Source organism: Euprymna scolopes, chromosome 8 (assembly GCF_053919585.1).
Source record: "Euprymna scolopes isolate OS-2025 chromosome 8, ASM5391958v1, whole genome shotgun sequence".
NCBI lineage: Eukaryota > Metazoa > Mollusca > Cephalopoda > Sepiida > Sepiolidae > Euprymna > Euprymna scolopes.
This window is the reverse complement of record NC_136489.1, coordinates 104,396,935-104,423,213: the sequence shown is the minus strand read 5'-3', so window position 1 is coordinate 104,423,213 and position 26,279 is coordinate 104,396,935. Positions and strand designations below refer to the sequence as shown.

The following is a 26,279-nucleotide window of genomic DNA, read 5'->3' as shown; positions in this document are numbered from 1 at the left end:
ACTCTGTCCCGTGGGGAGGCATAGTAAATAGGTACTTTTATAAATAAATGTAGAAGTTTTTGTCTCGTATTTACAACAAACTAATAAATGAAATGTTTATTATTCATTTTTTTTTTTTTCAAGTGTTTCAAGTAGCGAACTTTGTGAAGTGATAGTGATCAATTAAATTTATGAATGTGTTCAAACAATAACCAAAATAGCTATTATCAATTTTTGGATCAATCTTATTCGTAACTCATTGGATTAAATTAATTTCAAAGAAAAAAACATTGTTTATTTTATTTTCAGTGCCAGTCACCACACCTACTTCAACCTTGCCAACAACAACAATAACTACGACGCCAGTGCCAACTTCAGAAAGTAAGTTACAAATTGTTAAAGTAGAAATTAAATTACGAAAATTAACTGTTTTGCATTGTGAACTTTTACTTACTTTTGCATTTTACTTATGAGTAACCACTTATCAAGGCTAAATAACCAATTGAGTATAAGAGGTAATGAGATGAATAGATTGTCAGTTGAATGATGAAGAATATTTGAAGAGTATTGAAAATTCTGAATGGAATGAACAAATTCATGAAGGCGGTTTATATCAAGTATTTGTTAATATTTTATTTGAAGACGACCATGATGTAGCCTGCAAGGAAACGATCCCTTAGTAATGTGTTCCACACACCATGTATGTTCATCTAAACTTTACTGCAATACAAAATATTTGAATATACCTTCCCTTGTTTAAGTTCAGTCATAAAAATTAATTCTTCTCACTGACCATATGGGTCAAATTTATTTATTTTGCTACCATATACTAAAGCAGTACAACAAAATAATTCTGTTTCTATCTGAATGTCCACTTAACTGTTATATTGATTTTTGTTGCCTTTTCTTGGTTTTGTCAGATTCCAGGATAATAATTTATCTAGTCTGGTGTAATATCCAACTTAGCATCCTTACGTGTGGTAACATTACTAGAAGATGCAGCATTCCTTGTATGAGCCAATGTGTATCTATGGAAAGGAGATCTCATTTGAACTATGACTACAATGTTATTTTGAATATTTGGTTAGAGTTTACTCGCAGCATGAAGTATACTCTCATCAGGTTGTCCTGACAAATCCCTGTACAGAGAGACCGAAGACATTTGATAATAGTGGTTTTTCTTTTACAAGGGAATCACCACTCACCAAGGTCTGAAAGACACTAGGGGATAAGGGTTCCTATTTACAATGCCTCCCCACGGGACAGAGTTAGACACCAGGGTAAGGGGGTAAGGGTTAATCATTACCAGGAAAATGGTATGACAACACTCTAATGGTGGGTAGTGGTGGGAATTGGGTAGAGTTTAATTATTTGAGAGTACGACTCAACAAGAACTAGTTTACATTGGACTTGAAAACGGTCATGTTATAGTCAGCTGGAAAGCAACCCTGCAGTATAGAGTTTTGCAAGTGGGCAGTTCTAGGAAAGATACTTTGTTCACAAAATTAACATATAGTTGAAGGCACAGATAAAGCGTAGGCAAAATTATTGACTCTGGTTGTAGGTAGACGAGTGTTCGTTGTGAATGCTTTGCGAGGGAACCATAGATTGAATCTCAGCCGAGCACTTGCCATGAAAATAAAGATAGAGCAAAGATAGTCTAACAACGTCTCTTCTATAAGAAGGAGGTTACAAAGAGATGAAAAATACAATGCCTACTAGATAATGAAGCTGGTTTTGAACCCTGTTAAGGCAAGAAAGGGTGTCCATATATTACAACAGTACTCCATCCTGGGATGCACTTTGTTCTCATACAGGTCTAATAGGTATTCAAATTCTGTAAACTATTGTGAAATTTCAAGGAAAAGATACTTTGCCACTATAGTTTTTTTTCATGTGATACAGTGCAAAAATAAGTGGGTTCATAATTTTCCTAATGTTTTTACATTTCCATAACTAGAATATATGTTTTATGATGTACATTCCCATATATAACATAAACATTGTTATATCACTAATATTTATTGAATTCTGATTGAAATTTTCAGTTGAACGATGTCCTTATACAGTTGATGAGATGAAGAATCCCGCCCTTATTCCAAACAGTGCAATATTATTAGACCCCACTGTTGGAAAATCAGACGATATCAGACCTGGAAAAGGATGGACTTCAAAAACTTCAACGGATAGAGAAATTACCTTGATGGTTGGAGACGAACTTGATAGGGGAGGCTATGTGAAATTACCTATTAATTTTAATGTGAAGAAATTCATAGTCACCTTAACAAGCCCTACACCTGTTATTCAGTTACCAGTAAGTAGTTAATTTTCCTCAGTTTTGTGAATTCTATTTACCACTTGGTGATTAATATTTAATTTCATTTTGATGGAAGAAACCCATCTTGAATTATTTATGATGAATCAAAATTGATTTTAAACTCACCTTATATATGTATAAGTAATGAATAAGTAATAAACAAATTGGAATTGATGACATTTAATCTAATTTAACATATGAAGTTATTTGTCAGAGTTTCAAAGTCAGGCCTAAATAACATTTAAGCCGAGAAATCAAACCTTTTTTTTCTGACTAGGCAATTTTTGATACTTATGCAGAATACGGATCGAGTTATCATCAGCATATTCTGAACAGGTTGCATAAACCACTGGAAGGTGCCAAACGAAAACTTTGTGTTTGTTTTGGGAGGAAGAGAGAATGAAAACGCTGGTCAATTTTTAAGGTGCCAAATGAAAACTTCATGCTTTTTTTATCATGACTAATGACAGATTCTAGGATAAGAATTCATCTAGTCTGGTGGAGTATTCAACTTAGTATTCTTACTTACTCCTACTTAACCAAACAAGAAAAACATATCATTATAATAGAAAACAGTCAACATATCGAAAATTTTCATGAAAACTCAAGGTACTTGTGCTGTTCACAGACCGTGTTGAAATAATAACATTATTATTTAGAAAGCCATTCTTTACATGAGAGGTGGGCTTTTAACTATTCTGTGCTTTCACCTAAAAATTTGGTAAACAAAAGATGCCTTAAAGTTTAATTTAACTTTAAAATCCTAAAAAATAGCAGGCGGCATAAACTGGACAAGCATTGAAAAAATGATTTTTGTTGCTATAAAGAAAATGCAATGAAAGTGAAATCATTGACTAAGCATTTCGGCAACTTCCGGCAATTTACATAACCTGCTCAGAATACGTTGATGATAGTGCAGCCCAAATCCTGCATATGTACCCAATTTTTCTTTGTTGTTGTCATACCATGTTATTAGCAATATAATAACATAGTGGGCTACAAACCATTTAAAGAATTGTTTAGTCTAGCCTACACGATACTTAATATAAAACTTTTTAAATAATCACTGAAAAATAAAATTAGCAATGGGAGTAACCATATTTAGATTCAAGAAGATTTTATGTAAAGATATTTTGATCTCAAATTACATGAATAAATAACTTGATCTTTAACCTGATCTATATATTTTGATAATATATTCAATTGTTTGTACAATATAAATGAATAATAACTATTTTTTTCTTTGATAAGTAATGAAAAATTTTAATGTAAAAAACTTTTTTGATTGATCATTGAAATGCAACTAATCACACACACACGCAGACACACATGAATTGTGTGTATTTAAGCATCATTTTTTTTTTCATTTAAACAAACACTATTAAAGATAAGAGAGCTTCTATTTAATTATACATTTTTTGGTACTTACATCGTTTTTATGTCATTCTAGTACCGTTTAGGAGTATTACATATTCACTACATTAAAATAATTATAGCATGAGTATCTGCCCATGAAATTTATTAATTTGTCCTTTACAACACATGGTGAATTTTTGTAAGTTTCTATTATTTAAATAGTTATTGGAGTGAGAAAAATATGTAAAAGATAAAAGCGATTGGAATTTAAAAAGTTTTTGGCAAGTGACATGCAGTGACAAATGTAAAACATGGCTGACTAGAGTCAATTTGGTCGATTCATTTCTATTTAAGTTTTACTTTGGAAATCTGCCTAATATGTTTTTTTTTTATAGATATAGAATTACGTTGTGATTACAAAATTGAAAAAGAAGAGAATGATGTTGTCTTTTGATAAGAGTAAACTAATTTGTAAAAAAATATTAGTGTTCTCTCAAATTATGTTCTATTTCATTTTTCTTTTCTTTTCTTTTCTTTCGAATTTAGCCTGCAGGACAAAATGGAACAGTTTATATTCCAATAAATAACCAGAAAGAAACTATGAAAATCAGAATCGTTCCTGACAAAATCAATCTTCCCATAATCATGACAGTATCCGTTCATATTTGCACATGTGAGTTTTTAATTGTTATATTTTCATTTTTTGTTTAGTTCATCCCAGTGGTGTGTAGGGGGGAGCAACGATGACCCCTGAGCATGCAAATTGGGGGAAAAGGGACATCCAATCATATTAAAGCAATCTCTCTTTCTTATAATATCTCTTAGTACTAGGACTTATACTTGAGTCTTGGGATATTCAACCAAGAAGTTAGTCCCAATTATTACTAGTGCATCACCAGACCTCTGTCTGGCACTGGTTCATCCTGAAGTCATTTCTATAACATGAGATAATTCAGGTGAGAAATTAATCTTTTAGTCAACGAAAAAGTTTACCAGTAAAGCTATATCTTATAAAATTTTTAGAAATATTTACTTGTGTGTTGCATGTTCAAATAACGTTGAGGTTCATCAACGTAGAGTTTATGGTTGCTTCAGGAGCGTCCCTCCATGTATCATGTTTTATCATACAAGAAAATACATGGAATAAAGGATCAAAAAACAAAAGCGATATGGTTGAAATAAGTTTTATTTTTCTAAAATCCAAACTGTTCGCTCCCAATTGGATTGTGTGCATACAAATAGATCCAAGAAAGGCTTAAAAGAATGTGTGTGAAGAATGTGTCGGAAATACATTGGTTTTTGTGTGTCTGTTACACGCATAGAAATATTACATGTTACAGGCAAGAAATCTCTTTTTGTTTCCGCTTTTTTTAGCATGACAAATGTTTCATTTTAATTTCTTAGCATGATAAAAAGAGAGTTGATTAGGTCTTGTCACCCTCTGGTTTATGTCTGTGTAAATGAGTGCATAGAAAGAGTAGGTATAAAATATTATATGTACACTTAAATACTGAACACTTAAAAACAATTTCAGATATATCTAAAATCAGGGTGACATTTGAAACTTTCACCTAAATAAAAGCAATGCAAGAAGACATTCACAGCAAGAATTCGTCTTATGACAACTGCATAGAGCTTCCCTTTCTTTCTCTGTGTATTTGATGTCAAATAGAATTTCGATAGAGTTTCTTTCCAAAAGCTTTCTCTCTATAAAACCTATTATCATGGGAAGTGCCTCCCTGCAAACTACAACATGGTCGTCTTCAAATACTTTGTTAACAAACATGTGCCAAAAACCGTCCTCATAAGTAATACAATTTTGTTCTTTCCATTCATCATATTCAATCCTCTTAAATATTCCTCATGATTCAATTAACAATCTATCAATCTCATTAATCTTTATCCTCGAGTGGCTTTTAACCTTAATAAGTTGGTATTCATCATCATCATCATCATAATAATAATAATAATAATAATAATAATAATAATAATAATAATAATAATATAATCAAGCTGAGTTGGTGTTATCCATACTAGTCACGGATACACAATTGACAATCCATTTGACAGAATCTGGAAAATCTTGGAATAGAGCAGAACAGTTCTAAGTGGTTTACCCTCCCAAGTTTTACCTTCTCTATTTGAGAAGGGGTTAGTTTATTGCTAATTATCTGAAGTACTTCTTAGCAAGGAATGTTAATTCGTGTATATAAGTAAAAATTGTGAAAACATGTTTCAATATCGAATACCACTTAATTAATTGAATACTATTTGTAACAAATGCCTAAAGAAATGTGTAAGCTCGCGTGATAGAAATGTTCTTTTTTAATAACTTTATTTCAACATTTTTTCTGATATACAAATCCAGGAGTAACAAAGTAAACTTGTTATAAAATATCTTTTTCTTTCAATAAATAGTGTTTACTTTAAAAAAAAAGAGTAAAAAAAAAATAATTAAATTGCAGATTTTTTTAAATTTCTTTTTTTACGAGTGGGATCACTGCTTATCTAGTCCTAAAGGCCACTCGGAGATAAGGGTTAATGAGGTAGCCGATGAGACAACTCTGGGATGATCAGTAATTGTGGAACTTGGGTAGTTTTTGATTATTTAAGAGGATGGCTCAACAAGAACTTGTTTATATTAAACTTGAAAATTATTACATTATAGCCACCTGAGAAGCAGCCTAATGGTATTCCATTCTGCAGACGAATAGTTCTAGGAAATAAACTTTGCTCAAAAGTTGTTTGATTTTCAAAATGTTAATATATTTTAGAAAGAGCAGTTTTCATTTATTATTTTGCATTTATTATCTACTTGTTATATAAAGTTGAGTTGATCAACCTTGATTTCCATAAGGCTTTTTTAATCACAAAATCTATACTAAAACATTATACAGTACTAGGGCTTAGTTATGCTTGTAAAAGCTTCTACATTAATTGTCTTAGTTAGCCAAAATATGCAATTAACTCATTAAATGATTAATGAATATTGAGGATATGTGTTGCATAGAGATAAATGATATGAGAATGATACAATGAATGTGTAAGGTCATCTTAAAGACAGGCTTATATCTGATAACCTCAGAGGAAAATTATAGTGAGATGTGTGCAGAACAGGAGACTTAATTGGTTTGGTCACATCGAGGGAATGGAGAACAGTTGAGGTGACAAAGTCAATTAACAGGGGAAATCCATAGAAAACACAAAAAGGGGTGATAAGAATGGATTTGTGAGAAAGCGGGATAAATAAAAAAAAAACCTGTTCAGAAATAGGTTAGTTTTAAAGTTAATAATTAAATCTGTCTAGCACAACATCTGCCAGTATGTGGAATAGACGTTAGATCGATGATGATGATGATGATGATGATGATGATGATGATGATGATGATGATGATGATGATGATGTATATCATTGAAAATATTACGTTCAAACATTTTTAAAAACATTATGTTTTGCTATTTTGTATTTTCTAAAATCTTAGAGAAAGGTTGTTCGAAAATAAACTGATTCATTGTTTCACAATTAATATTTTCCAACAGCTCCGACCACTACTCCAGTTCCAACAATTTTATCTACTGCACCATCAACTACACCTAGGGTACCAACCACAGCACTCACTCTTCCTCGAACACCTAAAACAACATTGCGGGTTACAACAATTCCAAGAACTCCTGCTCCAACAACTGGTAGACAGCCAACAATGACTACTCTGTGTAAGTATTGAACTACTTTTTGTATCCGTTCTCCTAACTGAAAAACATTTTCTTTGAACAAAGTAACGTTTTCAATTGAGTATGGTATTAAAGGTTGCTCTAATTACCGCTTCTAGTAAACAAAAATATCTATAAATATCTTGTAGCCATAATATGGTCACAATGATGGTCTAAACGTCAGGAAGAATTACTACTCATATAGTACCACACTAATAATTACCAAAACCAATGCTTCTTACATCGTTTTGCCAGTCTGCATTTATTCTGTTTTCTTAAAGGTCAGTTAGTTGGTGCATACAAATTAGTTCGAACTATAAAAAGCTATAATTCTAGAGGCAAATTTTTATTTCCCTCTCATAAATGGTTGATCAACAAGCAGAACATCTGACATGCTTTGAAGCCAACAAGTTTTCGTTTATGCTGTAACACTTCTCTTTAGTATAACTCTTTAATTTATGCATTATTTGAATTCTTTGCAAGGACCCATGGCGTACTGAATAGTGTACTTAGTAAAAATCAGTTGTAAATTACACTCTTCCGGAGGTTTAAGGTTCAGTGCTCAGTGTGAACTACACTCAAAATACAATTGCGAATTACTTAGAACTTCTACTCAGTAATGGCTGACGGAACAAGAGCATGATAACCCAGGATTAAATAAAATGTTCCATTAGAAATTCTGTGCTGATTTACGAGTTTGATAGAAAGATTTCCAATTTTGATTCGAGTTTTAAAGAAGGTTGGAAGTTACATTGACTGAAATGTGAAAATAACACTGAAGATGAGTACAGTAGTTTGAAGAATCCAAATAAAACGAATAATCAATCTTATCTAAAAAAAAAATCTGAAATATAGTATCTTTAATTTATCTCTCAAAGTTTGTATAATTACATTCTCTTTTTCTCTAAAGTGCTATTTATAGTGCAGAATATGTTTTCTTTGTAAATGAATACTAATTTGCAAATTTTATATGACTTAAAAGATTGTAATCTTTTTAATATCAATTTTTTTAATAATTTTTTTCCTATGGCTTCTTGCGTGTGTTTGATGATGATTTTTTAATTATAATTTTGTTGATCAGAAAAGGAAAGTACATGTCAATATAAAAATGTTATAATCTGAATTACTTTTTTTATTTTATTTTTTTTTTTTTTTGCAGTGCCCTGTTTCTTGGTTGAAAGCATGAAAGATGAAAGAATTATTCCAGACAGCGCCATTTTATTGGATCCACCAATTGGAGACTCTGGTGACATTAGAGTATCCAATAAAGGATGGTTCACTTCCGTCAATAAGGATAGAATAATAGTCTTGCAAATTGGTGACCCTCTCAAGAAAGGCGGATTAGTTAAACTTGTTGATTCTTACAACATAAAAGAATTTATTGTAGAAGTAGCTAATCGTACAACTGTTTTTACAAAAAAGGTAATTCAGTAAATTATTTTTTTAAATCTAAATTGAAATGCTTTTTATAGTAATAAGTGTTAGTGCTGATATACATTTCTTTTTCAGTCATCATTTCTATCATCATATTCGGTTTAACCTCCATTGGCATGCATTGGACTGTTTTTAGAAATTGATTTTAAACTATTTTTGGACAGGTCTTTATTTATTAACCTTTCTCTCAAGTCTATACTTATCAATTCCTTCGATATTTCCTTGGCCTTTTTTTGTAAATTGAATCTGCTACCTCAACTGCTTTGTATTTACTAACCCAACATTCTTTCAACATGGTCATAAGAATGAAATGTCTTGTTCTGCCACACATCTCCCTATAATATCGAAATTTAATCTTCCTTTGATATTATCAAATCTAAGCATGTCTTTAGGACTCATGTTACACACCCATCTTATAATTCTCGTATTATGTCTATTTCAATCTAATACTGAAGTAGCTTAATCAGTTTGGAAAAATAGATACAATCAGTGGTATACAAATAGAAGAGGGACGACAGAGAAGTATCATTTGGGAATCCAAATTGGGGAGGGGCATCTATTCATATTAAAACTCTCTTTCTTTCTAGTAATATTTCTCAATATTAGGACTTATACTTGAGTCCTTGTGGTACAAAATCTGCAACCCCAGGTGTAACCAAAGCATCACAAGACCTTTGCACGCCATTGATTTCAATGTTCACCAATGTTATATTGCCATCATTGGGCAAGACCTTTGCTACCACAAAGGAAAAAAGAATTTCCTTTCTCCTTCCATTTGCTTAACATTATCTTAAACTTTCTTGGATAGAGCTACTTTGGAAGGGCTTCCCACTTGTGAAACATATTAATAGAGGGTGACCCCCCCCAAAAAAAAGCTAAATGGAGGCCATCTAGGACATATGCTGTAGAACGGAGAAAAAAGGCCAAAGGCCCTAGTGTTTTAATGTGATGTTTTGGATATAATAAACTGGTTATGACCAAAGTTTCATTTCATTTCATCCGGACAAAACACTAAGAAACAGGGCCTAATTAGAGTTGGGGGCGTTTCTTTGGGTCACCCAGTATATGGGTTATATATATATATATATATATATATATATATATATATATATATATATATATATATATATAAACAATACCTGTTTTTGTCTTTTAAGGAAGGTGCTGGTTGATCAACACTGCTTTGTCTTTTAAAACCCTTAAACAGTTTTTCATGGTAAACAATTGCTGATTCCATAAGAATATTAAAACCGCAATAAATTCTTGGAAGCAAACTAATACAGTGATTGAAAGTAATTAGTTGACTTAAAAACAAAAAAATTTTTCAAAGGAGGACTTAAAATTAAGAGTTTTCATATATATATATATATATATAACATTGTCCAGGAACAAACACGTTGTAGCCTCAGGTGCAGGGCAGACATAGAATAGGAAAGAACTTCAAGTCACGTTTTTTATTGTACGACGTTTATTTCCCCATTCTCTCCTTACTGCTGTGACGTCTTTCATGTGATTGTCTTCTCGAACGTGCTCTCGAACGTCATCCACACCTTTAACGTGTTCTTCCTCTCTAACATGCTTTCTTTTTCCTTTTTATAGTTTTTCTTTACTCGTGTCATCATTTCACATGCATTTGCATACACGCATCTGCGCTCTGATATATAACTGTATACAGCTATGGTGTGGCCATACTTATAATTAATATGATCAGTCCGAAACCTTCATATTTGTCAGAATATCCTCCTTTAGACACCTAATATATTTTGAACACCTTGCATCCCTAGGCTTGTATTCAATGTCTAGCAACTAACTTAGTAAAAACTAATAAAATTATTAACTATCTCGCCAACAACAAACCAGAGTAACTTCTTAATCTCCGTGTGTGTAATATGCATGGCTTGTCTACAAAATTAGAAAACAGCATGCTTCACCCTCCATACACATGCACACGTGTACATGCAATTTTAATGGGTTATAATGCACCTGAGCAGTGTACACAGTGATTTCATTTTTATTATTATCAGCATTTTCTACTAATAATACTTATATCGATTTCAATTGTTTGTAGATTGAAAAAGACAAAACATTCACTGAAGATATTTTAGCTTTGTCATATTTACAAAGTTACAAAGTCCTTTTGATACAAGTTCCTATTTAGTTGACTCCTCCTCCTCCTCCTCCTCCTCCTCCTTGTGAAGGAAGAAATAAACAAAATGGAAAAAAAATCTCCAGTTCCTCAAAAAGGGGGGAGCTATAAAAATTGACTTAATGTAGGAAGCCGTTTGAGGTGTATCAAAAACTCAAAAGTTATACTTGAAGTCTCTTTGCTAAACACCCAGCATTATAATGTGAGGATCAAAGGTAATTATAACAATCCAGGGAAAAGAATGGTATCCTCCCCCACATCTCAGTGTAATAGCTAATATAAGTGATCAATTTATTTCTTTTATGAAAATTTTTCTCTCCTTTGAAAAAGGTCACAAGAAATAGTCTAGCCCAAAAGCAGGATGAAAATGAAATATCAGAAGGCATTGTTTATTCGTCAACATTTCTGCCTACTTTGAAAATTAGCATTCTGAATTCTGGCTGTTTCTTCTTGTGATTGAACCCTTAACCCTTGGCAATAAGCACAAAGTTGGTAACCCGTGATAGCCGAGTTCATAACATTACTAAACTGACCAATCAAATAAAATAACTAACCGAAACAATATTTTCGAACACACATTTATTAATCTTAAAATAAGGCCAACATGATGCCAAAATTGGGAGTAGATATAAGCAGTGATTTTGAAATTCTAATTTATTCTTGGATTTAAAATTTGACCATTTAAACAAGAATAAGCATGCAGTTAGCCTCACCACCAAAGCAGGCTATAGAACATATTATCACACGATTGCCTCCTTGTAGACCACATACAAAAATAATGTATACTTTGATATTGAATGCATAAAAACAATTTATCTTATTTGGATTCTTCAGACTACTGTTCTGATTTTGAATGCTATTTTTACAACGTTTTGGTTGATGAACCCTTCGATCTTCTTTGGATGTATCTTGTCAAACTCGTAAATATTTCTGTCAAACTCGGGAACACTCGTGAATCTACACAAATTTTTGAATAGGACTTTTTATTTACTCCATGGCGGTAGCATACTATTGTTCCATCATCCACGACTAAGTAAAAGTCCTAAGTAATTCATAATTCTCTTTTGAGTGTTATCCACACTGAGGATTGAACCTTCAATCTCCAGAAGAGTTTACCAAGTACTTTATTCACTGTGCCATTGGTCCTTATGGAAAGTTCAGAAATACCTACAAACAATTTCAGATAACCCTAAAATCAGGATGAAATTAACAAAAAGTGAAACCGATGCATAAAGATATTCGCTGGAAGAACTCATCTTATTATCGCAGCTGCAAATAACTTTTTTCTTTCTTCATATGCCTAACATCAAAAGAAATTTCTATGAAAAGAGTCTCTTTCTAAGACCTCTCTATCTGTGGAACACATTACTATGAGAATGCTTCTCTGTAGGCTACAAGATAGTTGCCTTCAAATTCAATGTTAACAATTCTTTGTCATAAACCGTCCTTAAATTTTGTTCATTCGTTTAGTCATTTTTAATCCCTCTCATAATATTCTTCATTGATCATTAACCCTTTATGCTTGAGTGAGGTTTTATCTTTGATAATGGTACGAGTAATTACTAAAATAAATATATAGTATTTATCAGAAAATACATTTCATTAAACTGATTATATAAAAATGTTGTATGTTGTGTTTTAATGTATTAACTAAATTCAACTGTTCTTTGATAAATTGGAATTCCTGCAGATTATTTAAATGCTAGTAGAACACCATGGAAATTCTGCAGTGCTTTCTATGTCAATCTCTATAATTTACTATTGATAGTAATATTCCTTTTAAAATAATAAAAGTCGGCTAGGTTCAATACTATTAAGAAAAAATCATTGTAGTTGTTTTTAAATAAAAAAGGAGGTCTTTTCTTTAAGTATTTAAAAGTGTGGCAATTTAATGATTTTTAAAACAATGTATATGATCTGTATTTTTTACATTAAAATAATTGTCGGTTAACATATGCTTCACATCAATGAAACGAATGTCATTTTTTAAAGATGTATTATAAATAAATATATAAATGTACTTATTACATTTGCAGATCACCCCTCCGTATCAACCAGCACGTTCCCTTTAAGAGTAGACAGGGAAAGACAAGATCCTTGAGTCTCTCTCTGCAACTTTAGACTCTGCTATTGGCTAGTATTTGATTGAAAATCCATGCTGTGCCAGTAACTATAGAATAGAGTGGTTTGATTCCAGAAACCTTTTAATAATTTTGGAAGCTGTCTTTATTGCTATACACAAACTTTTATTGTGTCGACAGAAGGAGTGCATAAAGGCGTTAAATCTCTTTGGAGAATTTTAACTAACCCCCCCCTCTCCTCTGTTTTTTTCCCCTCAAGTTGTGCTATTTTAATTGATTTTTAATTAAATTATTCAGTTTTCTGTGCTGGTATTTCAATTTCCCTCATTGCTCTTAATTTTCTTCCGTTTTATTTTCATTTTGACTATTAGTCTCTTCTGATAAAATTAAATTTTCTGCTAATTCTTTTTAAGATTATTCACAAATTTCATACCAGAAAACATTTGTTTATTTAAAAATGTGATATGGAACATCACTTTGATTTTGGAACAATTCATTTTAAAATGGATAAAGTCGAATTTGCTGATAGAACGACCTTATTTTTTTAATGTGTGTGAAAGGTGATAACAATCATACAAACATGAAATGTCTTAGGAATTTTATGTTTTTATGTACGTTATAAATAATACCAAAAAGAACGCATATAGATAAGAAAATATAGCATAAACGTTATAAAACGTTATAAATAATAATAAAAAGAAAGTAATCTGATGTCTTACATGTAAAATGTTCTTTGTACATTTGAAAAGACATTGATCATGTTATTTTTCTTGTAGACTTATTCTGGCAGTGACACAGCAATCATTGAACCAAATGACAAACAAAGCATACTAAAAATAATTGTGAAAGCTGAAAATACAAATAAAGCTGTTATTATAAAAGTTTCACTAAAACTTTGTGTTGGTGAGTGTTTCGCTTTTAAATATTGATAATTAAGTATTTTAATACTGGTTTAGTTATGAAATTCAATCGATTTTTGATTTTTTAAATATCGCCTTGTTGGTTTTATAAGCTTAGGTTAATCTGACACAGATAAACAAATAAAATGTGTTTGAATCACATGAGATTCAAATTCATTTTATTTGTTATATGGGGATATTTCTTATTTCTATAACGTTTTCATTTATTTTTTTCAGCAAGTTATCTAATATATATATATATATATATATATATATATATATATATATATATATATATATATATATTACTGAGCATTGTTAATAACCTCGTTAAATTCGTTGTTTTTCACTTTTGAATATCTTTAACTTGGAATAATATATACATACTAATGTCTATAATTTTTGTTTATTGTTTTACCCCTCGCATTCCCCCATAATATTTTCTGTTTTTAATCTTTTTACCATTATCCTTACATAAATGGGAGATTATGCACTAAAATCTTTTTAAAAAATATACCAAGGTAACTGAAATTTGGAGAATATCTATTAATTAATTTCTAATATTAATTGTTAAAAATTACCTACCTACCTACCTACCTACCTACCTATATATATATAAATATAAATATATATATATATATATATATTATTATTATTATTATTATTATTATTATTATTATCAGGACCCGTTAACTTGTGTTAGTATGCCCCACACACCCCTGCTTATAAAATTAAAGTACTTCTTCTGTAATAATAGTAGTAGTAGTAGTAGTAGTAGTGGTAATAACCCAACCACCAACCTCCTCACGCTAAGAACTGCTTTTAAAATGGACACCACCAACCTCCTTATATTAAGAACGGCTTTCGGAATAAATACCCCATTTTGTGAGGGTGGGTGTGGGTGTGGTTGGCGAAAAATTTTCCCAAAATGTAATTTTGTTAATCGGGGTAACGATTGCCACATGCAAATACTATGAACGAACCAAAACATTTGGTGGATCCAGTGCCGGTCAGCCCGTGCATACTAATCTGGCGGGTAAGGGGTATGATATTTATGCTGGCAAGACTGGGTTTAGGTGGCAAATGACTTTTATTTCACCTAAAACAAACTGAATTCCAGTTGTCACGGGTACCTTACCATGTAAACATGTAAACATGTAAACGGTATTGAAGAAAAGGAACACTATATGCATGATGTTTTATTTAAATGATTAACAATTATTAATTCTTTTGAACAATATGTACAGAATTGTGTTTATAGTATAAACAATAGAAATAGAACAGTTTATAAATTGCAACCAAGTAAACCTATACAAATTTTAATCTTATACAGAAATTTTATGTATTTTTGAAAGAAACATTGTTCACAGTAAGTTAATTAGGTTTGACGTATTTGCATTTAAACATAAATAAAAAATATCTAAATTAGACTCAGGTATTTTTCATATATACGTAAATGCAAAGTACAATTGTATTTTGGTTTGTGACCTACGTGGGTTTATAAATAGAAGCAAAACATTTAATATTAGTTATTATCCTTGCCAGCTTGCAGGAAAATAAAGGTTAAAAACTAAAGCGACCCCCTCACGTCGAGCTTAAAGAAAAGGGGGGGAAATAGTTATTAGCAGTCCCAAGCCTCGAACGTGGAACGCTAAGTAGAAAAGTAGGTAAAGAAAAAGTAAACACTTTTTCCGCCTTGGCCATGGTAAAGGTATCACTTTACTGGTCTTCAGAATAACGGTTATAAAACGTAATCGTGAATGAATTAGTGACACAAATAAAATGAGTACAGAAGTTTAAGTGTAAAACGGCTGATCTCTCTGTATCTCTCTATCTCTATCTGTCCCTCCTATTCTCTCTCTCTCTCTCTCTCTCTCTCTCTCTCTCTCTCTCTCTCTCTCTCTCTCTCTCTCTGTCCTTTTATCTCTATGTATATAAATATGTATATATCTCCGCGTATATTTGCTTCATTGTTATCTTGTATGCTGAGGGGAAAATAGCAGCTACTTCCACTGTAGGTGTTTGCAACAGTGATGATGCTTCTCTTATGATGTAATCTAGGATAATATAATATAGAGAATAAATGTGAGTAAGGTGGCGTTCAAAGGTTACATAATATAATGGCTGATAATGTAAATTTGTATGTGGCCTCTGTTGAAGCAAACTTGGTCTTGAGGGGAATTTCTGCAATCAAATTATTATATATATAGGATTATTATTAAACTGTAGAAAATATATTTTGTACTATTTGACGAGCTTTTAATCTTACCAGAACATATTACTTTATACGATAAAACTGATATCAATTTCTGTCTGTCAATGAAATGCTCTTTTCAGACTTACGAATCTCTTCATATAAACTGAAGTTATTTCCCCTGCATTAATCAGCGCTAAAAAGAGGTCTTCAATATAAGCTTGTTTTTTTTTTTATGACAGAGAAAACACAGCGCTATTAAAATAAATTTTTAAAAAAACTTAGAATTCAGAGGCTCAAGAACCAAATTTTGTAATTTTTTTTTATTTCTCACAATATAAATATCACCAAAAGTAGAAAGAATCTTAGTTTTATTTTATTTGCAAAGCTAGAAATAAAATGTATATTTTCTTGAAAAAATGCTGTCATCATTAAATGTGTTGTTAAATGAATTTAATTAATAAAGATAATTTCTCAACAATTATGCATTTTCCTGATATTTAATACAAACAAATCATTTGTCCACGCATGAAGCATCGTTACCACATTCGGGCTGGTGTACAAAAGAATTTCTAACCTAATATGCCTTGCACTGTCTGCCAAACTCAAACTACTGTTGCATATCTGTAGTCTTGCATCCTTGTGTTGTTTTACAAGTACTTACAAGGAATGTGCTCTAATGAACTTATTACATGTGTACTCTCTCAATGTAAATATCTCGAACAACCCAAATAGCAACAAAATTCCACTTCTTATATAGGTATCAAGATAGGTTTCTCCCTATAAATCTGAACCATATCACAGAAGATTCTTCTGCTTAAGTAGCAATATATCTTGTGTCAGGGGGTGAACAAAAGTTTTTAAAAAAAGATTTCTTCCTATTCAATTAATCACATCTGGGCAGGAACTGCTAAAAACAGTCTATCCTGCCTTGACAGAGTACAAAATAGACTTTGTGTTTTAGTGGGGGATGCCCTTTTCTCTTTCCTGCAACCTCTCTCCCACAGAAGAGACGTTGCGAGCCTGTCTTTGTTTTATTGGTATTTCCATGGCAGGTGCTGATCTGAGCTCCAATCCCTCGTCCCCTCCTCGCCAATCTTTCACGAGAAACATCCGTCTGGCTGAAACTACTGTCAATAATTTTCCCCACTCTTTATCTGTGCCTAAATCCAAACGTAGATTCCATGAGCAAAGCTTCTTTCTTAGAACTGCACGCCAGTGGAACTCTCTGCCGCTTGTCTGTTTCCCACCTGACTACAACTTGGATGTCTTCAAGTCCAACATAAACAAACTCCTGACAAACCGCCCCCTTAAGTAAGACATTCTATGAAAACTCCCAATGCTAATGATTACTACAATACTATCTCATTGATTACTGTACACGCAATAACCCTTATCCCTGAGGGGCCTTCGGGCCTTGATAAGTGGTGACCCCCATGTAAAAAAAAAAAAATCTGAAAAGGAACGGGACAAGAGTCAAACTAAGTATTTGTACCAATAAGAAAAATCATTTATGTGTATAGCCTTGAAGAGATGATCCATCCTCAATGTTAGTTAAATATGCAAAAATAAGAGAATATGGAAAGCAGAAATAAACAATGCAGTATTTTTATATAGATTCAAACACAAAATCCAGATATATACTTGGAAGAAAGTAGAAAACTGTTCTGTATGGAAACTTTGCGATGATAAAACTTTGTTGCTAATTTTAGTGAAGCGAATGTGATATGTGACTGCAACTGTCTATAGCAAGACAAAAGTGTGTGTGTGTGTGTGTGTGTGTGTGTGTGTGTGTGTGTGTGTGTGTGTGTGTGTAAAAAGCTTAATAGTAGTCAACATAAGGTGTGATCAAGGCAGAAGTAGAAGAAAAGATAAGTGTTCTTTCAAGGGAGATGTCTGGGTTGGGGCGATGAGTGTGTGAACGTGTGACGCTGCATTGACAGAGGGTTTTGAATTAAGGTGTTGTGAATTCTGGAACAGACTCTCATCTCGATAATCCTACAAGTTTGATTTAGGGATTTTATCGATTTTTATAATCTTAGCAAAATCTCAAGGATTTGTGAATGCACATAACTTTCCATTTACGTGTGGGGATATTTTACTGGGTTAAAATAAACATATTTTATTAATTGATTTTACCAAAAAATACTGTGTGTAACCATCTGCATGCAGAGTATTTAAAAATAACTTTTATTTGAATATCACAGGGTAATATCTGATTCTCTCTATATCACTGCACCAATATCAATCCCATATTCAGTATTGAAAATATATGCTCGAACATCAGTGGTTAACCACAGATGTTCAAGATCTTAATTTGTATTATTTAAGTATATTTCAGTAAAGAAAAAAGAAATCAGTGAAATAATTTTAATAATGAGTCTCTCACCCACTTTTCTCTCGACTCACTGCAGCATAATGGCAAATCTATGATTAGATGTATTTGCAATGTGAAATCTGATCAAACTCAACAAATTGAGTCAAAGGATTTGATGAATGCACCATATTTACTTAGAATAAATGAATTGATTACACTGATATGGTTATTTGGGGTGTTCATCTTCCTAGATAAACCGTTGCAGAAGCATGAATATCTTCAACTACAGAAAAGCTTATTGCCCAAGAAAGAGTTGCAGGCAAGTAGAAAGTGGATTTTGGTGACAGTTGACGCATTGAACTGTGAGAACTAATATCAAAGTTAGACATTCGAATAATGGAAAAGGGGAAAATAAATAAACTGAACATTATCCATTTTCAAAACACAGTTGCTAAGACTAAAGGGTTGAAATATGAGCTATACTTTGTTTAATTTAGTTCTATGAGACTGAAAAACAGAGGATGGAAGTTTTTCATAAAAATTCAAATACATCTGATTTTTGTGAAATTTTAACAATACGTATTAATAAATATTCTCAAATTTCAGTTTTCATCTAAGTATTCTAAAAAGATTTTAGGGAATATAATATGGACACAACCACCCATTTGAAAAAGTAAATATTTCAAATTTTATGAAAATTTGATCCATAGTCAATAGGCACCAATTAAATAAAATTTCCTGAATTAGGCCTAAGATTTTATACATTTTCTAGAATTAAAATCATATACTGGATTTCGATGAAAATTGGAATAAGGATCCTAGATATAAGAATTAGTGGCATTATAAGTTGATTTTAACTTTTGAAAGGGTATATAAAAGTGGTTTAAAAACCGTTTCTGTTCAGGGAATAAATTTTAACCGTCCTGAGACGTGTATTCTCCTAGTTCTTTACAAAATTGTAAATAACGTTAGTATGAAAAGATAAAGACTTTCCTTAATGATTTTCTGGTGTCCTAAAAAGGTTCTCTGCTGTGCATGCGTGGGTTTCTCCAGACGCTTGTTTATTTTGTTATTATTTCTATGTTTGTTTTTAGATTTGTTTTCATTTCATATATTTTCAATTTTTAGAAAAGGTGTTAACAACTCCAGTAATTACATCAACAACCACTGCTTTATTGCCAACGACAGTTCCAACACCTGAAGAATGTAAGTTACGCTTTTTAAAGTGCGTCAATTATTTTTTTATGTCAAAATATCAGTTTTACGCATGCCAAACATTTGTTAAAATTTTCAATACATGATTAAATGTTATTTATGAATAGGCATTTTACTAGCATATCGTTTATAACAGTATCAACTTAGAACGTGTTAGAATTTATAATTTAGACCCAAATAACATTCCATTTGATACATTGATACTTGAATCTACTTAACCATTTTGTTTTTGTTTTATTCCGGTTTGTTGTTGCTTTTTTTGTTTTTGTTTTTTGTTTTTTCTTACAATATAAAAACGTCTTTGTCTTCAGTTGGTTTGAAAAACAATTATTTCAGTGAGAATGATTGTTAGGGCGATGACAATAATCTTCTATTATATAAATTTCACCTATCTGTTAGTGTGTGTGTATGTATGTATGTATGTATGTATGTATGTATGTATGTATGTATGTATGTATGTGTGTATGTATGCATGTATGTCTGCCTAAAACTTCGGCAGAAGCGACGGATTTTCACGAGTTCGGTATCGTTTTGAAGATCGACTTTTCGGACGACAGATAATGAAAAATTGTCCTAAAACATTAATTCCTTCATCCTCAACTGGGCACTTTTCTACAGGGAGCGGTCGCTTTTTGATATTTTCAAAAGTCATCGCCTCTTTTCGATTGTCCAGCTTTAAGTTAAACTTACCTCACTTCCGGTTTAGCGATGGGCGCAACGGCTAACGCGTCACTTTTTTTTCACTTTCTTTTCCTCCTTTGCGGTACAGGTTCGAGCCTGCCTGCTTACTACCACTTTTTCTTTGCTCAACACACACCTCCAGACACCTGGGGAACGCCCGGCACCCAGGCTAGTCTTAAATAAAGAATCAAATAATACAAGAGAGATAAATCTTTACAGCTTTAAATAGGTTTTATCTCCTTTAGATTATTAGATAAATTATTGAAAATTTATTTCAATCTCTTCTTCTCTTCTCTGTCTCTTAAATATCAATAACATTTCATCATTACTCTGCGTTTTTCTATGTGTGCGTGTGTTTCTCGCCTACAAATGACATACATATTATCATTTTTTATTTTCCTTTGTTCATTACATATTTTTTTAAATTTAATTTTAATCTAATTTAACTTTAAACTTTGTAACTTGTGAATCTTAAGCTACATCGGGTATGTACAGCTTGTTAATTAAAAACTGATGACATACTATTCCTTTATTTATTATATAATGTTTATTTTGGCCTAATTTTGATGATCTATTTATGTAATCTTTTTGACTTTTCCTCACTTTTTTTTATAGTGCCCTGCACTTTGATGAATGCTTTGTCTGATATTAGTATCATTCCTGACAGTGCGATTATGTTATATCCTTCATCGGGTAGTGTTTCTGATATACGACCGTCTAATGTCGGATGGTCGACATCAAGTTTGGAAGATAGAGAAATATTTATACAAGTTGGAGACAATCTGAATAATGGAGCCTTTGTCAGACTTGGTCTGCGGTACAATGTAAAAAAAGTATCTGTTGAGTTAACGTATCCTGCCTTCAAAATTCCCATTGAGGTAATTTGCAACATTCACTTTTCATATTCACCAACTTATGTAAAATTAAACGATAATTTACATATATTTTCCATTTTATGGTGTTTACAATGGATAGAACTAAAATACTAAACTTAATAAGAGATATGTCTGCTAAAACTGTGATTGTTGTACTAAATGATATCCTGAGATCTTTATCTTTCAAGTAGAGCGTTAATCACATGTGATGAAACGCAATAACTTTAATTCACAACATTATTATGACTATTCAACGACTATTCTCTTGGTTGTTATTTTCATAACGTTTCTATCAATGTAACCTTCGAATTTCCTGGAATTCATTTTTTCGAACTCGGAAATCTTCATGTCAAATTGATGAACATATACGTAATTTTAAATCTGAACTCTTTATTTAGTGGTAGATTTTCTCGTTCGGTCAGCCCCGAACGGATAGAAGTGCTAATTAATTATTATATTATTCTTAGTTTTTATCGCTTGTAAAAAAGATTAAACTTTCAACATTCAGAACATATAACTTATAGCTGATTAACAATGTAAGGATTTCATTCCATATATTATATTATAATAATTTATGTTCAACAAAAAGAAAGAATATTGGGCAAAAAAAAATACAAACTATAAATATAAAATGAAATATTAATAATATATGTATCAGCCAATCAGTAGCTTGAAAAATATACGTCTTTGCAATGTTCAGAGAAAATACGTTGTTGAAATAATTCCAGGCAGCAATCAAACTTATTAAATTTGATAATTGAAAAGAAAAATCAGTCCTTCAAAATTTTGTATGAGTATGGACACACAATCAGTTGTTATGGCAACCAATCCTAACTCTTATCCACACAATCAAGACAATTAACTGTTGAACAGAGTGACAGAAAAATTTACGCGTTAACAATTGCATGCACATAGTGTTATCTACTGCTAGTACAATAATTCTCTTTTAGGATCGGTAAATCAAGATTCATTTTCCCTTTTCTATCAAGCATTGTAACTTTTGGGATTATTCCAAAGTTACTTACATATTGTAAATAAAGCTTCTACGGATTGTTTTATAATTTATTTAATTATATGTGCATCCTCTAATGCTGCTGCAATTTTCAATTTGACTTAAATTCTAGCATCTAGATTGTTATGTGAAAAAAGGTCTTAGAAGACAATGTACTAAAAAAATGAACATGTTTTTAATAGCTGTGGCACCTGTTTTTTATTATTAAACAGTAAAATGATCGATTGGTCTGGAAATTATTATTTTTCTTTACTGCAGACAACTCATCAATTAGGAAAATGGATACGGATTGATCCCAACCAAGGACAACAATTCGTGATAATCACAATCACACCATTGCAACCAGAACGAAACATGGTTGTAACTGTTGACTTGAGAGTTTGCAAAGGTAATTCTTAGAGGATCTTAAGGAAGATTATGTTATTTTATTTAAACTTTTTACCATCCAGTATTTCCTCTCCAATTTAAATCTTTAATCTTGTTTGTTATTAGTTTTTTGTTTGCTTGTCTTTTGTACGCTTCTAAAAAAATTCATTCAAATTCTCTTTTCCATTATTACCCTTACCATTTCTCTTTCAGTAATTCCATTGTTTTAATAATCATAGAGCAAGTTCCTGTTTTTATTTCTAAATGTTCTTTTCCTTATATATTCATCATATTTTCAACTTGGTTTATTACAAATTGACACGTCCTGCCTACATTGTTTATGACTTTCAAATATGTTATTTAATCTGATACCACATGAGACCCAGATCACCATGTTGGTTATAGTAAATTTTTATTTCTATTTAAAAGTTGTTGTTTCTTGTTTGAGGTAAAATACTATAAAATCTTAAGTAAATGGCACATTTTGCAGATTAAATTTCGCCAATTATATTGTCTATTCGAATTATTATCTTAAGTTTTTCAAAATAGGGCAATTTAATTCCTATAAAAATATTTTTTAATTTAATATCTTTTACAGAGATTTGTTTTTAAACATTTTATTTAAATTGTGCAGTTTTCTCGTTTTAGCTTTTCTAAGAAAAATTGTTGTTCGCATTTTAAATTGCAATCATTGTCAAATATGAATAAATCTTAAAAGCATTAATTCGACATTTAAATGATAAATAATTGTATGTGGCATTTTAGATTATCCTCTGCGTAACCTTGTAAAATTATTATTATTAGGTTGTTACATAAGTTCCAACCGTTTTTTTTAAGAAAATCAAAGAATGTTAACAGAAAAAATAAGTTCGTGTGGGATCCAAGCTCCAAGTTTTTGTATGAATCCCATCGACTGAAGGTGGTGTGAAATTGTCGGAAAATTACACTTCATTTTTTAACCCAATTCTCTACATGTCTGATGGCCATCTTCCTTCAAAAGAACCCTGAGTTGGTCTTCGACTATCTTGATCGGTCTTCTGAAACGAGGAGCGTCATTGAGGTCAAAATAACTGTATAAACCAATCTCAAACAGTTATCTCAGCTATAGCGTTTTCTCCATATACGGCACAAATATCCTTGATCACTTCACTCGCTTTTTAACCTCGATTAAAGGCGAAAAGAAGGAGGTGTTGAAAATGTGATTTTTTTATCTACTTGACAATCCATTTGGCGGTTCTAAAAAACGATAAAAATTACCTGAGCAAAAAACGATGATAATTATCTTGTAGAACAGAACATGTGCTTTCTAATGATATATAATACTTTGCCAAATATCAAAACATGTTTAAGAACAAAAAAAAATTATGAAACGGTGGGAACTTATGCAACAACCTGATATTATTATTATTGTTCTATTTGACAGAGGTTTCTTCAACTCTACCAACAACAACTTTTGGTATGACTACAATAACTCAGACAGAAGAAATTACACCAAGTAAGTAATTGAAACCTAATCTTGAGCATGACATATTTTATATGAAAATATTCCTTATAAGAAAAGATAATTTGTTGTGATATTTTCAGCTCTGCAAAAACAACAGTGATCTTTAAAACAATAATCGTCATTTTAGAACAGAATTACTGATTTCCGTTTACTTTGTGAATATTATTATACATTATTAAAACTATTGTATACATATTTGTTTATTTAAACTTAGAAATTAATGCCCATAAAAGACAAAATAAGAAGGTCACAACTTTAAATAAATAAATTTTAATTTTAATAATAGAGATTTGATACTTGCCTGCGTGAAGCCGAAAATTATGTTATTACTGTCTTTCAATGCTAAATTCAGGAGTGGGGATAGTGTAGTTTCTGTTCTGTTGTCATAATACTATCTGAACAGGGATTACCTCCTCCATTTTTTATGGGAATAGTGTGCTGTCTGTTCTGTTGTCATGAGACTACCTTTATAGGCATTACCTTATTCACTTCTGAGGTAGATAGTGTAGTATATGCTCGTTCGTCATCATATCCTTCCCTTGCATTACCTCCTTCTTTAGGAATAGAGTAGTATATATTTGTCACATATACTTGCAGAGATATACGACCAAGGGGAGCATATTTTTCCTAGTTTATAATAAATTATTTTCAGATAGAAAACTGTCATTAATGAGATTGATCATTAGAACCATGTGGAAATTACCATAAAATTCTTTGTCAACTAGATATATTTTACATAAATAAAACGAACTTATTGTTTGTAACGATTTAAGACTTTTTGAATATGTATTATCTTTCTTACCATAAACATAATTGTCAGATAAATATAATTTGAATAAATTAAACCAATCTCACTTTTAAGACAACAGAATTCTATGTATGACTGTTTATTTGATTTGGAAACAATTCATTTTGAAATGTGTAAAACCTTTATTTTTGGAACTCAGCATCACTAGATATTTAATTATCATTGGCGATCAAACGATCTCATATTTTTAAATGGGTATGGAAGGTGATAATATTCTTATAAACAAAAGTACATATAGATTATTATACAGATTTTTTGTTTTTCATTCATTTTTTTTTTCATATCCTTGTTCTTAGATTGTCGCTTTGATCTAAACAAATATGTGCAAGTCACTACTAGTAATATATGCCAAAAGTGTCTATCACTGATCCAGTTTTATTCTCATCTGTTGGTCCAGATTTTAAATAAATAAATAAAATTTCATTTGCATTATTTAGGGAGATTTTTCTTGTTAGATCATATATATTTTAATATGTAATAATTTTTAAGTGTATCAGACTTCTGCATAGAGGTCATGATTGTCTGGTTTGCATGAATTCCTCCTCACTGGTCGCAGCTATTTGTTAACCTTCAAGAATACAAATTTTTACCATTGATACTCATAACAAGATTCTGTTGTTACATGCAAAGGTGGGGAAGGTTTGACCCAGAAAACACAAAGGAATAGTACAGAAGCAACGTTGTGATTTTCACTCGATTGATATGTGGTTTCATGCCTGACATATCTGTGCTTACCACATGCAGTGTCAGAGATATCCAATGAATGGAATGTGGGATCCTGATGCTGAATCTTTCTTGATTTTTACCGGGGACCTGTTAACCAGGTAGCAGCACTATACTACTTGGTGTCAAATTGTGGATGGCCCTACCAGGAGCCGAAGTTCCTATCAGCATAATTCTGACATTACCATGTTTCTACAGAGAGGAATTTGGGGAGTCAATATATTATGGATATACATGTTAGTCTACTAACAAAATGATTTAAATATAACAGTTATTCTCCAGTGTTCCATATCTATTACTCACACCTTTTGTCTTGTATATTGGTGACACCCCACCTCTCTCTCTCTCTCTCTCTCTCTCTCTCTCTCTCTCTCTCTCTCTCTCTCTCTCTCTCTCTCCCTCTCTTCATAGGATTAGATATATATGATTAAAATATTTCCTAACAGATTGCTGTTTTCCAATGTTTTTCAAGCATGGCATCCGTCGAGATGTTTTAGATGAGCATTGATAATTTGTATTGTTTGGATTATTCGAATTGCTGTTTGATGTTCCATACAGATTTGTGGTTCGAATAATGCAAAAAATTTAAAGTATTTGTGTTGGAAATCATTATATATGTAAAGATAACAGTAAAAATTATTTCATTTTAAATCAAATAACT

At 31.5% G+C, this 26,279-nt stretch overlaps 1 protein-coding gene across 1 annotated transcript in view; it reads left to right on the top strand.

Moving 5' to 3' along the window:
* Positions 1-26,279, top strand: part of LOC145283927 (uncharacterized) — a 170,240-nt gene that overhangs the window by 94,324 nt on the left and 49,637 nt on the right. The window contains exons 19-28 of the mRNA XM_080133027.1: positions 289-360; positions 2,028-2,293; positions 4,199-4,325; positions 7,193-7,366; positions 8,523-8,785; positions 13,801-13,927; positions 19,563-19,640; positions 20,946-21,208; positions 22,476-22,605; positions 24,007-24,078. Of these exons, the coding sequence (XP_079989153.1) occupies positions 289-360; positions 2,028-2,293; positions 4,199-4,325; positions 7,193-7,366; positions 8,523-8,785; positions 13,801-13,927; positions 19,563-19,640; positions 20,946-21,208; positions 22,476-22,605; positions 24,007-24,078 (1,572 nt within the window). The remainder of the gene's footprint in view (positions 1-288; positions 361-2,027; positions 2,294-4,198; positions 4,326-7,192; positions 7,367-8,522; positions 8,786-13,800; positions 13,928-19,562; positions 19,641-20,945; positions 21,209-22,475; positions 22,606-24,006; positions 24,079-26,279) is intronic.